General features: G+C 34.8%; 1 protein-coding gene across 1 annotated transcript in view; it reads left to right on the forward strand.

The window, feature by feature from the left end:
* LOC119525443 (adhesion G protein-coupled receptor E4-like) overlaps nt 1-11,424 on the forward strand; it is a 29,184-nt gene extending 17,760 nt beyond the window's left edge. Inside the window, exons 6-10 of the mRNA XM_037824199.1 lie at nt 678-744; nt 1,977-2,068; nt 2,872-3,052; nt 9,540-9,635; nt 10,826-11,424. Coding sequence (XP_037680127.1) covers nt 678-744; nt 1,977-2,068; nt 2,872-3,052; nt 9,540-9,635; nt 10,826-10,882 — 493 coding nt within the window. The 3' untranslated portion in view covers nt 10,883-11,424. The remainder of the gene's footprint in view (nt 1-677; nt 745-1,976; nt 2,069-2,871; nt 3,053-9,539; nt 9,636-10,825) is intronic.
* The last annotated feature ends 6,803 nt before the right edge of the window (nt 11,425-18,227 follow it).

Below are 18,227 nucleotides of genomic sequence, written 5' to 3' on the forward strand. Positions count from 1 at the left end.
CAAGGGATGAATGGACAAACAAAATGTAGTCTATCCATACAATGGAATATTATTCACCTATAAAAAGGAATGAATTTCTGAACCATGCATCAATGGGGATGGATCTTGAAAACATTTGGAATGAGAGAGAGTTTTTTCTTCTACTTCCCTTTTCCACTTTTAAGACCCATCCTGCCTCAAATGTCACTAGTGGCAGGATTGAAAAACCCTGGTTCATTCAAAGTCGTTGTTCCAATTTTGTAATTGAATTCTGACAACAGAATAATATCACCACATGCAGTATGTGTGCTTAATTGTATGCTTAATTGAATGGCTTGAGTAATTTTTTTACTTCTCAGAGCTTTGACTTATTTATTCCAAATATTAAACAAATAAGAAGTGAAATGGAGATTATAAGACTTACCTCAGAAAATTGTGAAAATGTTTAAGTAGGATAATGTACCAAAAGTGCTAAACATAATGCATAGAAGACATTAAGTTTTCAATAAATGTTAGTAATTACTAATTTTCATTTTACTGTTATTGTTGTTACTGTTATTATTATTTTTTATTTCTCCCTGACCCAGTTCCTGTGCAGAGTTTTCCTCCTAGGTTATAGGGAAGAATTTTTTAAATATATATTTATTTGCTTCTTTTTATGAAGAGATGGGAAGTTGTTTATTCATTCTTTTTTTCAGCTGCTGGCTCAACTTCCAAAGTGGATTTATCTGGAGTTTCATGGGACCTGTTTTTGTTATTATTTTGGTGGGTTTATAATTTTGTCTTAACTTGAATATAAAAGCACAATAGTTTGTTGATGCGGTGATGGGGTAATTTGATAAAGACCTGTTTAAACTTTCTTTAGATTTCTTGCACTAGAAGTAGAACATATCAAGAAGTTATAGACTCTTATTTGTGGAGACACAGAACACTTCTAAGTTGAAACTGAGAAGCTACGTGAAATTAAGTTTCATATATTTACCTTGCCCTCATTCTTGATGTTTTAACTTTTTAAAAAAAAATCTTTCCATTTTGAAATATTTTCAAATTTACAGGAAAGTTGCAAAAATAATACAAAAACAATACATAGAACTCCAAAACATACCCCACCCAGATATCCATATTTACCATCATTTAGAATTTTTCTACATTTGTTATATCATTGCTTCTATCTATCTATCTATCTATCTATTTATCTATCTATCTATCTATCTATATCTCTATTGTGTCTGTTCATCCAGTCAGCCATCATCCATCCATTCAACTATCATTCTATCTAGATAGAATATAATTCTATTTTCTAAACATTTGAGATTAGGTTGCATACCCAAGTTGCTCTGACACTTAACACTGCCATGTGCATTTCCTAAGAGCAGAGACACTCCCTTATGTATACCTAGATGATTTAACTTTTGATTTTGAAATAATTTAAGACCCACATGAAGTTGCAAAACTAATACAGAGAGTTCCAGGTACTCTTTGTCATTTGCTACTGTGGTAACATATCTTGCATAACTACAGCAAAATTTCAAAACTAGGAAAGTCACATTGGTGCAATAATATTGACTAGGCAACAGACCATATATGGATTTCATTAATGATTTGATAGTACGTGTTTTGAGGACAAAATTTGATCTTCCATCTGGATATTTTATGGCCATGTAAAACATTCAGTGCATAATTTTAAAGTTTTGGCATGCAAAAGAGAAAAACAATGACAAAAAGTCTGAAAAGATAAGCATCAAATTGGAAATAGTAATCTCTGTGTTGTGGAAATACAGATAAGTTCCATAAACCTCTCTATATTTTTCTATATTTTCCTAAGTTTTGATAATGACCATGCAATACCATAAATCTAGTAAAGACTCTAGTACATCTCAGAAATATTAAACATATTTTAAAATTTCTAGAATAAATTCCTTTACCAAATTCCTATTTGATTATAAAAATTGCATCTAAGCCTATTTTTAGGGCAAGCCTTCATGTCATTTCTACAGATCAACTTGTCTTTGTATCTGACAACCCTGTGGATTTTAAGACACCAAATTAGCTCTCTCAATAATGAAGTCTCCAGAATCCAGAACACAAGGTAAGTGAGCAAGGAGCCAGAGATGCCCAGTAAAGGGTTTTTGCATAATTTCTCTGCTGCACAATATGGTGGTAGTTCTTACCTGGGGATACTTTTGTTCCTCAGGAGACATTTGGCAATATATAGAGACATTTTTGGTTGCTGTCTCTGTGGGAGTGCTACTGTCACTTCTTGAGTACAGACCAGAGATGCTGCTAAAAATGTTACAATGCACAGGACAGTTTCCCAATACAAAGAATTATCTGGCCCCAAATGTCAGTTGGGCTGAGGTTGAGAAACCTTATGTTAGGGTAATGATGTGTGTGAAGATTTTCCCACTTTTATGATTTGGGGAACTATATGAATGTGGAAATTAAAATTAAGCCACCATATTCAAACACTAAGGATGTGCTTACACAAGAGATAATTTTCAGTAGTCTATTATTAAACACATATTACAATAAAAAATATATGTTATAGTATATAATTATAATATAATGTCATCATGTTACTAAACACTAGAGCATATGATGTTTGATTATATCACACCTAAATATGCATTTCTTTGAATGCATATAATGCATTACCTTCTATAAAAATTATTTGCACTATACAATAATTTGCATTACATTATGCTAACATCACATGTGAACTATTCTCTTTAAAACTTCTGCCAATGGTGATAAGATTTAGCAGTTCTGACATTCTAAGTAGAGCCAAGCCTTGAATAAAGTAAAAAAAACCATCCTAATATGTGACGAAATGTGTTGAAATGGATGTGGAGTTGAGATGAGTGACATCCTTTTGCATCTTGGTTTTGGCAGGATGCTGACATTTAAAGCTGTTGTTCAGCTTTTCATTTTGGGCTGTTCTTGGGGCCTTGGCTTTTTTCTGGTTGAAGGAGTCAAGGATCCCATCAGATCGGTGATTGCCTATTCTTTCACCATCGTTAATGTACTACAGGGCGTGTACATCTTTCTCATCCACTGCCTCCTCAATCGTAAGGTAAATTGGCTCACTATTAAAGACTTCTTATTATCTGTTGATGTCTCACTTTCTATTCTTTTCTCTTTTCTTGGGGTATTTTTCCATTTCTTGGATGGGTGGGAGTAGTTTATATTTGTCCCAGGCACCATCTTTCAGGCTTTGTCTTTTTTGCTTCCAGTTGCTTGAATATGCTGTGAAATAACAGAAACTGGGTAGAACTGCACAAGGCCCAAAATATCTGAGGACAACTGATCTTAGAAAAAGGTCACAAATGGAAATAAATAGTAAATGCTGAAAAAGGCCTTGCTTAGGACTTCTTGGGAAAAAAAAACCCTCACTGCAAGAATAATTCTGGGTTCTTATATTTTTAAAACTTAGTTTTAATTATTAATTGATGCTAATTATTTTTTATGGAAGTGAAATTCATGTAACATAAAAATTAAATTTAGCACATTCATGATGCTGTGCAATCAATATCTTTGTCTTGTTCTAAAACATCATCATCACCCCCAAAAGAACCCTATACACATTAAGCTATCACTTCCATTTCCCTGACCCCAAATCCCTGGCAACCACTATTTGCTTTCTTTCTCTAGGGATTCACCTATTCTGGGTAAGTTATATAAATGGAATAAGACAACATGTAACCTTTTGCATCTGGCTTATGTTTTTGAGGTTCATTTACATTTTAGCATGTGTCAGTACCTTATTCATTTCAAGGCTAAATATATCACATTTTGTTTATCATTCATCTTTTGGTGGATATTTTGTTTGTTTCCACCAAGAAAACAACTTAGCTATTTTGAAAAGTGCAGCAGTGAATATTCATTTAGAAGTATTTGTTTGAATACTTGTTCACAAAGAATTTGGGTAGATACCCAGGAGTGGAATTGTTTGATCATATGGTAATTCTATGTTTAACTTTTTCAGGAACCATAAATTGTTTTCAACAGTAGCTGCACCCTTTTACATTCCCACCAGCAGTGTATGAGGCATCCTTGCCAACATATATCTTCTATTTTTTTAATATTAGCCATTCTAATGGGTGTGAAATGGAACCTCATTGTGGTTTTGATTTGTAGTTCCATAATGACTAATGATCTTGAGCAGCTTTTCATGTTGTTGTTGGCTGTTAGTATATCTTCTTTGGAAAAATGTCTTTTTAAGTTCTTTGCCTTTAATTGGGCTGTTTGTCTTTTATGTTATTGAATTGTAAGAGATTTTAAAATATAATCTAGATAGTAGACCCTTATCAGATATATAATTTTCAGATATTTTCTCAAATTTTGTAGGTTGTCTTTTCACTTTCTTGATAAGTGTCCTTTGATGCATTTTTTTTAATTTTGATAAACTCCAATTTATCCATTCATCCATGTTGAGTTAATTTTTATATATAGTATGAGGAAATTGTCTACCTTGAGTCTTTCTCCTGTGGATATCCAGTTGTTCTAGCATGATCTGCTGAAGAGAGTATTTTTTCCCCATTGAATGGTAATGGCACTCTTGTTGAAAATTGATTGACCATGGGTATGTGGGTTTATTTCTGGACTCAAATGTCTACATCATTGATCTATATGTGTATCCTCATGTCCTTATGAATTTTTTTGATTATTCTAATTTTGTGGTAAGTTTTGAAATGGGGAAGTCTGGTCTTCCAACTTTGTTCTTATTCAAGATTGTTTTGGCTATTCAGGTTACCTCATAATACATTAGGATTTTTAGGATTGGGTTTTCCATTTCTGAAAAATAAGATCTTGAGGTTTTGATAGGAATAGCATTGAATCTTTAGAATATTTTTGGGAGTATTGCCATCTTAACAATATTAAGTCTTCCAGTACATGAACATGGGGTATCTTTCAATTTATTTTGTACTTTTTGGTGTTCAACTCTTGCACCACCATGGTCAATTTTATTCATAAGTATTTTGAGTGTTTTGATGCTATTGAATAGAATTCTTCTTAATTTCCTTTTCAGATTGTTCATTGCTAATGTATACAGATGTAACTGATTTTTTGCAAGTGTTGATCTTTTATCTAGCAACTTAGTTAAATTTGTTTATTAGTCTGTCTTCTTCTGTATGCGTATGTTGATACACTTCCTGGTGACCCAGGGTGTCCTAGGCTTTGTTCATTTTTTTCATTCTTTTTACTTTTTCTTCATCAGTGTAGATAATTTCAATAGACCTTTCTTAAAGATTACTGGTTCTTTCTTCACCTTAAATCTGATGTTGAAACTCTCTAGTGATTTTTTTCATTTCTGTTATTATACTATTTAGCTCCAGAATTTCCATTTGGCTCTTTTCTTAATTTCTATCTCTTTATTGATATTCTTTATTTGTTGATACATCACTCTTTTGGTTTCCATGAGTTCTTTGTCCATGGTTTCCTTTGGATCACTGACAATATTTAAGACATGATTTTAGGTCTTTATCTAGTAAGTTCAATGTCTGTGCTTTCTCAGGGATAGTTTATTTTAATTTCTTTTTTTCCCCTTACGTAGATCATATTTTCTGGTTTCTTTTAATGCTTCAAGTTTTTAACAACAATTTTGAATACTTTATTGAATATTGAAATTTTGAATATTTTAATGTAACTCTGGAATCATATTCTTCCCTCTCCTCTGGATTTATTGTTATAGCTTGTTGTGAATTTAGTTGTTTCTTTAGTGACTTTTCCAAGTGATTGCTGAAAGGACTGTATTCTTTGTCATGTGTGGTATCTTAAGTCTCTGTTCCTTCAGATAGTGGTTAGCTAGTGATTTGACAGACATTTCCTTAACTACTTGGAACCAAAAATAAAATATGAAAAGGAAAGAAAATAAAAGAAAAAAAATCTGCAGGTTTTTGCAAATTGGCTCTGTATTGGGTACTCCTTCAAAGTTTACCCAATCTGATTACAACTCTGCCTTAGTCTTCACTATTTTTTTTTTAAATTTCCAGGAATTTATTATTTGTTAAATAAAAGAACAAATGGACAATTAGTGCAAAATTTGGACACGGCACTTGTTTTGGTTTTCTTGGGCTGCCCAAGGAAATATCATGGATTGTATCAACTTAAACAATGGGAATTTATTAGCCCACAGTTTTGAGGCTGAGAGAAAGTCCAAATCAAGGAGCCATCAATGGGGATACTTTTTTCTTGAAGAGTAGCATTCTGCAGCTGGTGATCCTGGGTCCTTGACTTGTCTGTCACATGTTAGTGCACATGGTGGTCTCTCTTGGCTTCTCAGTTCTCTTCTGGGTTCTGCTGAATTTCAGCTTTTTGCTTCTGATGGCTTCTTCTCTCTCTCTCTCTCTGAATTTCATTCTGCTTATTCTTATAAAGGACTTTTCTCTGAAGGAGGTCTGATGGCATCCCAGGTTCTTCTATCACATGGGAAGGCACATGGTGATATCTGCTAGTCCTTCTCTCCTAGGCTCTGATTTCAATGGCTTTGTCTCTCAGCTCCTGTGGGTCCTTCTCCTGGGGCATTTTCTTTCTCTCTTAGCTTCTCTTAGCCTTCACTCCTACAGTGTGGAGCCTAAATATCAACCAGGGAGGAAAGCTGAGGGTCTTCTCATGTATTTTCTGAGCAGGCATTTTACTCTGGGCATGTCCATGGATTTCTAGATTCTTAATCATTATCCTCATCTTTTCCTACCAGGTTATTGATATGTCCATTGTTAGTCCATCTGTAACATTTTGCCCAATGTTTGTTCATTTGCAATTCAATGTTTTTGATAGCCATTCTAGTGGGTGTGAAATGGTACCTCATTGTGGTATCATCCTCTATGGAGAAACTTTTCTATGCTTGGAGAATTCCAAGTTAAGCTAAACAAAGATAAGCCTCTTGTGTCAGTCCATCAGGGAGCACCCAGACAAGTTAAAACAGACAAAATCAACTCCTTCCAACTCCACTCTGCTTCCTTCAGAACCAGGAACACACACTTGGAATTTGGCCTGCCTTCCTCAAGACTGTCACGAAGCCAGGGGCTGGGATAATGTGGCAAGGGTAATTAAAATGCAACAAAGCTCTCCTACCATGCTTATCTAAGCTTTCTCTTGATTCAGCATTCACTTGGTTGTTGAAAACCTTTGAGTATTTCCCAGAGTCCTGACCAAATTGATTCAGACAGTTTTTGCTCTTTTTTTTCTTTAGGAGGGATGGGCCCTTGAGGATCCCTACTCTGCCATTTTCAGTGACTTCAAATATGTGCTAATTCTTAGCATGAAAAAAGAATGAATCAAATGTTGATTTTGGTGGAGTATAATTTTGCACATCACAGCTATGATATGATAATTTTTATGTGATATTTGACTTTCACAAACTGCAATTTTGCATAAGTATTCAGTATTTACTAATTTCCCAAGTGCCTCAGAATCATTTGATATTCAGATCATCTTATTTTGGCATGCATATCCTGTCATCATTATTTTAGTTTAGCTTTTTAAATTATCTTGTTTAAAATTCTTCTCTGTCTATAGCAAGTGTTGGCAAATTTTTTCTTAAAGGGTCAGACAGTAAATAATTTTGACTTTGTGGGTCATGTGATTTCTGCTGCACTACTCAATTCTGCCTTTGTAGTTCAAAAGCAGGCACAAACAATATGTAAATGAATGTGCATGGCTGTGTTCCAATAAAACTTTATTTAAAAAAAAGGGCTTCGTTGGCCCAGGGGCCATAATTTGCTGGCTGATGCTCTATTTGCTTGGTGATTTGAGCAGTTCTCCAATATTACCTTCGTGAGCTTGTGCATTCTCACAAGATTTTCAATTTCACTTTTCAAACAATTTGCATTGAGACTTATTTGGATATTTTACTGTTTGGTGGAATTTTGGGTGTGAAGGGCAATGACCACAGCATGTAACGTAATTAATGCTCAATCTTTAAATGTGTGTGTCTAGATATCAAAATGAAGTATCAATTTTCTTAAACATTTGTTTACAAATTTAAGTAACTCCCTTTTACTATTAAAATAGAATTGCAAATTTAATACAATTGATACTTTATAATATATGAAAATATTCATGTAAAATGTGCACAAATATATAAATTATAAGCCTTATTACACTTCAATGTATTTAAAGATACCAGTACCAAATATTCAATTAAGCACTTAATTACCTGCAAACTTGATCTTTACATTCCAAAGGTTACAGTAATATTTTATTTATTTTGATCACTTCTGAGGATTACATTAATTTTACAAGACGCACAAGGAAAAAATACTTTTTCATACCAACAAAATTTAAAGGATAATTTTGATGATGGATTTGTGATGGGGGCAGTACCTAAAGTCAGCTTCCAAGCAATTCAAACCAAAGCTCTTTGCTCATGACTCAATGGGACTTTATAAGTTTATGCTTTCTTCATAGATTCTTACTTTTCCACAAATAATGTCTTCAATTTTTCCTTGGCTATGTGCATGTAACCTAATGTCTTGTCATTATTATATATTGACCTGGTCTATTAGCTTTATTGAAATATATACATATATTATTAGTATAGTCAGCAAGGTTATATTATACTTAATAATAGTTATAATGTTGGCATGTTATAATTAATAAGGTCTTCTAGAAGTTTCAAATCTGAGGTGGCAAGGAAAATATTCTTTTAAGACAGCTTTTCTGTCTAGGAAAATTTTCCAATTCATCATTTCACAAAATAGAGTTGGACCTTCTTTCTATCTGGTGACCTTAGAAGCTAACTAAACATTTCTGTTTTGGATACATTTTCTTACTTTTGGGGGCAGCTGTCTCTTTTGTTCATTTTTCCTTTTAGTTACCCAATCCTCTTTACACAGAGAAAAGTACGTAGCTTCAAATACCTTGAAGTTTCCAATGTTATACTGACTATTTTTTCATATTCTTTATATGAACTTTTCATTCTCTGTGAATCAATATGGACTCACTAATTTCTATAGGGTCAGCAGTGTTTCAATAGCTCTAATTATTATTCTTATTTTCTGGATTACATGCTCATGAGGTCTCAATCAAATTAGCATTCGTTTAGATATGTCTGCTAAATGATCCATTTAAAATTATTTCACTTTCTCATAATACATGTTTAAATAAGCCCTAAGTTTCCTTACCTGAAGAGTGATGCTTAATATGATACATGGTACATAAATGTGATATAAAAATGTGATTAATAAATACAAATTAAACTAAATTAAAAATACCTTGAAGTTCCCTATGTTATAATGAAAGTATAAAATCTTATGATAACATCATTAATATGCACATATCTTTTATTTAATCATAGCCTTATTAATTCATAGCCTAATAGAAACTGTGCAAGCAGTGCATTTCCTCAATAGAAATAGGAGCTGATGATTTGCATACATTTTACCAAATATTAACATGAAGCTCAATATAGTCAATGAATGAGGTTGTGGAGAATCACTTTTAGAACCAGTGAGAGAAGAGAGACAAGAACTCAAACCTTCCAGCTCCCATTTTAGGACTCTTGTCTCCCAAATGCACTCTCTGACATGAAGCCTGTTTATGTGTGCTTGAATCCTCAGGTACGAGAAGAATACAAAAACTGGTTTAGGAAGATGATAAAAAGGACAGAAACTGAGAGCTATGACTTGTTTGCCTCCACCACCCAAAGCAAAATGGTAGGCCCTTCCCCTTTCCCACTTCATGTTTACCATGCGATACCACTGTGATCTGTGAGCTGTGGCAATCTGGAAAGAGAAAGAGAGAAATAGAACATGACTGCCTGTAGTGGAGAATGAGAAATAGATGGATGTCACCAATAGACAGATGTTGTGGAAAGCAAAATTGGTCTTGTTTCAGCTCAGCAACTGTCTGTTTATTTGACCTTGAGTGGATGCTTTAATCTTGTTGGTCCTCAATTCATTTTGTAAAATGAAGGTGCTGAAACCACTTGATCATTCAACAAATACTCATTGATGACCTGCCCTGTGCACTGAGATCCTTGGTTAAGAACAGACAGTGTCATGGTGTTTAGACTCAGTAAAAAGATGTAAACTAAATAATATCAAAAAAATGCAGTGACTTTTGAGTTGGGTTCTTTGACATCAAAATTACTTGATTTCAAAAATACTATCTCAGACTCTATAAAAGTTTCACTCACTAAGTTTACTTTTCAGAAACTTGGATCCTCCAGAGTGTTCGTAAGCCAGATAAGTCTGCAAACCCAGGGGCAATAGCCTCTCCAAGAACATCAACCTGGTGCATCCCCCTTCCCCATAATGTCGACACACCTTTTCAATATGAACAAGTTAGGGTAGTCACTGCCCAGATATCCCTGAAGGTTGAGAGAGTGATCAAATGAGAGAGAGGGGCAGAAACTGACAAGATAGGATTTAACAAAGGATTACAAATACTGAATTTTCATATATATATTAGTTTCTAGGGTACTAGAATAGCTAGCAGGAAATAACTGACATGATGGAACTGTAACAGTATGCTTCAAAATTTGCTCTATAGCTATTTAATTTATACTTTGAAAGTAATCACCTTTTTTTATATATATGATACATCACAATAAGGAAATAACTGAAATGGTGGAAATGTAACCAATAACATTCTTTGAAATTTGCTCTCTAACTACTAAATTGAAATTTGATAGTTATCACTTTTCTGTATGTATGTTATATTTCATAATAAAAATGTAAAATAAATTACTTGAAACCTATAGTAGAGAGACATTTGATGTAATAAATTATATGGCCCTTAGTTTTTAATCCAGAGAGTACCTTCTAACTTTTTTTTTGTTTCATTTATAATCCGTATATCGCTAATGTGTTTCTTTTCCCTTTCTTCAATTTCCCAAATGGAGATGGATAAAACAGTGAACTTTACTGGGAAAAGCAGCAACATATCTGCTGGAAAATAACAAATGCTACCTGTTCATCCCCTGGCTCTCCTGGTAGTAAAAAGGAAGAAACTAAGCAACTTATTAAAGTGCCTTTGGGAAACTCTTCCATCAAACACTGGAAATATGAGTGGAGATTATGTTTTGGTTATACACTGTGGTTTGGAAAACTTCATTTATATTCTTGACTGTTCTACTCCCATGCTTGCTACATATATACCTTATCTGGTGTAGAAGAAAATGGTTTTCAATAATTTTTGTGGTTGGAGGATAGTACTCTTTGCCATAGATTCTCCCAACATGATTATATCATTTAGTATTAGTTCATCTGCTAGGTGCATTTTCATAATCTGTGTTCTTGCTTGTAAATTAGATGTTCTGGTCATTTGATGGAAGAATGGATCTTTGCACATCCAAGGCTGGAGACTCAAGCGCAGTATACAGAGGCAAGACTTTAAAGAATGCACTTATTGCTTTGAGCCTATAGAGTTTGCATTGATTTGCAAACTTTTAAAATAACTGTGACATAGTCAACAGTGAAATTACTGCTATTTTTAGCAATTGGGTGCTTCAATAACTTTTTCATTTTATTCACATAACATTAGAATTTGGACTTATCTACAGTGTAAAATTAATGCATGCATGGTATGAAATTAAGGTATTTGAAATTACTTTTTCATCAATAGAAACACCACAGTTTCTATATAATTTATAATGAGAAGTGAATCATTTATAATTTTTTTCCTAGTAGCAAAAGTCTGGGAGCTGATTACTCATTTAGTCCAGATTTTTTATATTCTTCCTTGTGTTTTTAGTGCATCTGACAATCTAGATTTGTGTTCTAAGACCAAAGATGCCAGGAATTGGTCTTTATTTGTGTGGTAATTTGCTTGCTTTACAGTAATAAAGAGATCAGTCCCACATTTGGAAGCTCATCATATAAATTAACATCATTGTCAGGATATGTGATAATGGGAAGGTTAATGTGACATTTGTAGGTATCTTCAAACAGGGCTGTTGGTGTGATTTGTTCATTTATGTACTTACTGATAGCTAAAAGAAATACTTGGTTTATTATATTCTTATTTTATTATCCTTCTTCCCACTTGTAAGGTTTAGAAGGATGTCCAGAATATACAATAAAAATCTACCAAACTGAAAAACTCAGAGTAATATCATTTCCAACAAACGCTCCCATGGGCTGGTATCATTATTATAAGTGTATAAAGTTTTGAAAGATGAACTTTTCTCAGAGCAGAAGTCATGAAGCTTTTAGTCCACAGGCCATCTCCAGCCTGCCATGTGGTTTTGTATGGTTGCAAAATAAGTGAATTTTATATTTTGTAATGGTTGGAAAAATTCAAAAGACAAATAATATTTTGGGACCCTGATAATAATATGAAATTCAAATTTCAGTATCCATATATAAAGTTTTATTGGAACACAGCCAAGCCCACTCATTTCTGTATTGTCAATGGCTGCTTTCACACTACAATATCAGAGTTGATTTCTTACCCTCTGTCCCTTTACAGAAAGTTTGTTAATCCCTGTCCTGAAATATTAGGGATGGCAGGATCCCCAAAGAACATTTTCCAATCCCTCATTCTTAAAATATATAAGATTTGATGTGACATCTGTCAGTGTCCTCAAAGGGAGCTGTTGATGAGATTCATTCATCTATTTACTCACTGGTGACTGAAAGAGATATTGGTTTGTTACATCCTACTTCTTATAGTACCCCTCTCTCCAACATGTAATATTTAGAGGAATGTACAGAATATATAATAGAAATGTACCAAACTGCACAGTGACTTGCCCAAGCTACTTAGTGTGGTAGGTAAGATTAGACCATGACTTCTAATTCTTAGCAGTAACTTCTATACTAAAATCCCTAAAATCATATGTGAACATATATTTTGAATGCCATAAATCCTGCATAACTAATTTAGAGAACAAAGAAAACCTGTTTGTATAAGAACTTTCCTATCCATGTGTGCTGGTTTGAATCTGTTATGTCCCCCACAAAAGCCATGTCATTTTAATCCAATCTTGTGGGTACAGACTTATTGTGGGTGGGATATTTTGATCCAACTGTCAGTGAGACCTTTTGATTATGTTATTTCCATGGAGATATGACACAACTCATTCAATGTGGGTCTTGATTAGATTACTGGAGTCCTTAAGAAAGCTCAGTGGCTGACACAGACCCAAACATTTCGAGACGCAGACAGAAAGATGTTTGGAGATGCTAACCTAACAGTTGAAGCCCAGAGTTTGCCCTAGTGAAGCTAACAGAGGACTCCTAGATGCTTAGAGAGAAATGCCCTGAGAAAATAAGCATGGATGCACAGAGCTGAGAGAGAAGCTAAGAGACAGAAGCCCAGAGACATCTTGGAGAAAGCCATTTTGAAACCAGAACCTGGGAGCAAAGGACCATGCCTTCCCAGCTGACAGAGATGTTCCAGACCCATCGGCCATTCTTCAGTGAAGATATCCTCTTATTGATGCCTTAGCTTGGACTCTTGTATGGCCATAGAACTGTAAATTTGTAATCTAATAAATCCCCTTTATAAAAGCCAATCAATTTCTGGTATATTGCATAATGGAAGCTCTGGCAAACCAGAACACCATGTTATTAAAAGTGAAGTAGACAACTCCAAGAGGAGGAGATTAAAGAAGCACATGGATGCCAAGAATCAGGCATCAACAAGGGCCAAGAGAGGCTACTTCACTTGTCCAGGTGAAATGAATGATGGCTCAGATGAGGGTGGAGCAGTGGAGGTGGTGAGAAGTGGTCAGATCTGGGATACCTCTTAAATAAACAACAAACAGCATTTGCTGATGGTTTGGATGTGTGATAGAAGAAAAAAAATGTCATTTAAGGGGAATCCAAGGTTTTGGGCCCAAGTAAGTGAACTTTAGAGCTCTTTTTTGAGAACAGAACACTGAGGATGGGGAAGGGTCAGGGGTGTGGGGAAATAAATGCAGATTTTGTTCTTTGACACCCCAGTCATGACAACTGTGAGGCAAAAATCACCCCCAGTTAAGAACCTTGGTCTATTCTTTTCCCTGTGTCCTGCCCTCCATCCTGGCTGTGACAGGAGCTAGTGTCACTGTCTCGGAAAATGATGCTTCAGAGAAGAGACTGTTGAATTGTGAGTCCCCAGATCCCAGACTTTTGATTTTAGAAGTTCTGCAGGCTACTTGGGCCATAACATAAGATCACAGACAATTTTTCGACTCCTTCTCTACCTCTACCACATGACTAGATAAAAATTCTGCACAAGGATGGGAAAGAAGATATTGGGGAAGTTAGAACATTAGACATTCTTTGCATTCCTTTCTACTCCCTCTACCTCTTTTTTTGTGGTGGGCATGCAATGTAATGTGCAAATCATATAGTTTGGACAATCTGGGAGCAGAAGGAAACTGTTTCAGTATCAAGTTATCAACACAGTCTCAAACAGGGTTCCCCATGATCCTATTCGGAATATAAAAATCCTGTTCTGAAATATAAAAAGAATGCCTCCAATACATTTAGAAACGTTTCAGTGATAGGGTGTTGATAAATCTCTTGGAACCCAGAAGCAGTAACTGGGGGAAAGAACACTGGAGATCCTGGCACTTACTTGAGACATAAATTAAATTCTGGATGGTAAGAACAAGGAAAGATACATTCTTTGCTCACCTAAATTTGTAGTTGGGGATTCTTACCAGTTTCATATATAATCCAACATTTAACAGCCCCCATCCCCATCACATACGCCAGTTAGTCAAGTCACCTCTGCTTAAGTATTTCCAGTGACAGAAATTCATTACTAAGGACACCCTTTCTTCCTCCCTTCCTTCCTTCCTTCCTTCCTCTTTCTTTCCTTTGCTTTGTTTCTTCTTTCTTTTTCTTTCTCTATCATCTAACTATATTTCTATATATCTATCTATATCTACCTATTGATCATACATATCATCTATCATCTATATATGTATGTATATATCTATATCTATTGATCATCTAGATCATTTATCTATATCTATTGATCATCTAGATCATCTATCAACTATAAAGGTATATATATCTATTGATCAACTATAAAATCTTTTGTCTATCTCTATTGATCATCTATATCATCTATCTCCCTATTTTTCTATCAATATGTATCTATATGTATCTATAAATCATTTATATCATCTATCATTATCTATCTGTCTTTATCTGTTTAATAAAATTTCTTTTAGATTTTACAGAAACATTGCAAAGACAGTAGAGTTGCCATATAACCAGTATCCAGATCCCCCCATAATTACTATCATAAGTTAGTGTGGTACATTTATTACAGCTAATGAGCCAATATTGATGCATTGTTATTAACTAAATTCTGCACTTCATTCCAAATTTCTTAGTTTTTAACCTAATGTCCTTTCTTTGTTACAGGATCCCATTCAGGATCCCACCAACAATTTTACTTTGAACAGATCTAACTATTGAAAAGTTCTTCCTTAATAATGGCCAAAATATGCTACTCTGGTTCTGCTCTTTAGAGCTGCATAGTATGACCTAATTGTCAGTCCTTCAAATATTTGAAAACATCTAATTAACTGTCACTTAAGCATTTTATTCTTTGGGTTCCATTGCTTTAGTTAACACAATACCCCCAAATGGGGTCACTTTCTTCCTTTTTTGTGTCTTCTAAACCAAACAAAAATGTCATCTCTTCCACAACGCCCCACAGAAATTGAATGGCTCTTTTCCTTCTTCTCTCTGCTCTGAATTTTTAGGAAGGAGGATTTTTTTTGTTAATGTTCCCAAGGCAGATTAACAGGCATTTGCTTGGAGCTTAAGAAATGTCTGGGTAATGAAGAAAGAAAAGAGACAAGAAGGAGGAGTGGAAGGAAGGAATGAAAAATGGAAGGAAAAGAGTCATTTAAACCATAGGTATGAAATCTTGACCATTTATCTCTTACTGTGCCATGGCCAACTTCTGATCCTTTCTTTAAAAATTCTCCACATCTTTTTTAAAATAAAAAAAAAACAGGAATGTATGATATAAAATACAAAATATCTATATTCTCATCACCTAGAATGGACAATTACTAACATTTTATTATATTCATTTGAGTCTTCTTAAAAAATGATATTTTACAGATAAAGTCAATTTCCTTTGACTTTCCAGTGCTTAGCTCAATTTCTCTTCTTCTTGCTCCCCCCACAATGGAAAATACCATTATTTTCTGGTGTGTATCCTTTGATTCTGAGTTTCATAATTTGTACATTATATATACCTAAATACTTTTACATGCCAAAACACATATTCATACATAAAGCGTATTTTAAGCTAACATTATTCTTTAAAGGTGAATTCTGTGGTAATGGGACTCTACCCATTGGATTCTGCTAGTTACCCACAAGGAAGGAAAAAGGGAAATAGTGTTTTGCAAGAACGTGCAGGAAGGTGCTCACCCTTACAGAGCTAAAGCATGACACTGGATAGTGAAGATACTTTAAGAAATGTGGGGAAAAACTGAGTAATGGTACAACAACTTTGGAAAATTATTTGGTCCCATTTACTATATTTCTATCTAGGTCTCCCTCTCTCTATATATCCATATCATCTATATCTATCTATATTTAGCTCTCTCCCTCAATATGGGCATATATCTCAGGAAAATGAGTACTTGTATACACCAGAATATATATACAAAAATGTTCTTAGCATTATTTACAACAGACCTAGAAAGGAAACAACCCAAAAGTCTCTTAATAACAGGCAAAGCTAAGCCTGCTTAAAATTATGCCTAAGGCTTATCCCCAGATGACCTCTTTTGTTGCTCAGATATGTCCTCTCTCTTTAAGGCAATTCTGCAATTAAATGCACTGCCCTCCCTTCTACATGGGACATGAGTCCCAGGGGGTTAAATCTTCCTGGCAATTTAGGACAAATGTCTCTTAATAGCACAATGCCAAAATGGATAAAGAGGTGGATGCATAGTCATATAATGGAACACTATGCAGAAATAAACAAGAACAAAGCCACAATGAGAGAATGAAGTCAGCTAGATTTAATCCAATCAGTTGTATGACATGGACGAATCTCACAAACATAATGATTAGCAAAAAAAATCAGACTGAGTCTATACATATAACATTCAAGATTAGCTCAAAGTTGATCTATGGAGACAGAAACGATGAGGGTGGTTAACTCTGGGGTGGGGGCAGTACTGACTAGAAGGGGTAGTGAGAGAACATCCTGGGGAGCTGGAAATGTTCTGTATTGTGATTGGGGAGGTGGTTAAATGTTTATAGATGTAAACATTTATCAAATTGTACACTGAAGACTTTGACACAGTACCAGATGATAGTTACACTCAACAAACATGAAAAAAAAAGAAAACAGGAAAATGTAAAAGAAAGCAGAAATAACTGTATATGTATTTATCAAGCCCCTGAGAAGTGCACAGTACAGCGAGACCAAGCTGCTGTCTGGGTCCCTGTTGAGGCAATGAAAGTGAAAGTAGAGAGAAAGGCTGTGGTGAGACACTATTACATCTCAAAATCTGGACCACAGACTAGAAGAGCTAAGCCTCTTGATGAGTTTGAAGAAAGACCAGCCTCTAGGTTCTAAGTAATTTTCCAAGTGAAGAAACTATACTTAGAAAAGCAGAAGAAAAGTGGCTGCCTATCTGCTTCTCCTGCCCCCTCACACACAACATATTGAAAGTTCATTTTGGTTGGAAATAGCAGATGGGAAAGTCCCATTTGGACTTGAAACTTCCAATAAAGTACCTTTGTTGGTTCATGAACTGAGTTCTGTATCTTGATCATGGAGTTCACTTACTCTGGAACCAAGCTCCCCTTATTCATCTCTCTGTGGCAAAACTAAACCCATCTTTCCAGATTCACCTCTGATCACCACCAACTCCCTTCCAATCACTTCAACTCCAATCACTCCTTCAAGAAAAGTTTCATCTCTTCCTTCCAGTCACTATTCATTATTATTCTGACCTCAAAAAGCACTTTGTTTCCATCTTGATTCAAGCACATAGCTGGTGATATATGTTTCTCTTTCAACATTGGAAGTCCCTGTATAGCAGAGACCAGTTTACTCATTTTGCTCTCACCAGTAGGATCTAACACATTGCCTATTTTTTGAACAGAAATAAAATGGTACTCACTTTGTCCACTATCAGGGATGATTTGAGAATCAAGTGAGAAAATAAACTTTGCAAAATGCAATGCATTGACTGTGGACCTGGTTTGGGTCCTGGCAGTGGTCTGAGGTTGCAGAGGAGGCTATGGTTTGCATGGTGGAATCACTTGCAGGTGCTGACTCCCAGAAGTCACTGTCTGGATGAGGGGTCCTCTTGACTATCT

Source organism: Choloepus didactylus (genome assembly GCF_015220235.1).
Source record: "Choloepus didactylus isolate mChoDid1 chromosome 25 unlocalized genomic scaffold, mChoDid1.pri SUPER_25_unloc1, whole genome shotgun sequence".
NCBI classification, from domain to species: domain Eukaryota; kingdom Metazoa; phylum Chordata; class Mammalia; order Pilosa; family Megalonychidae; genus Choloepus; species Choloepus didactylus.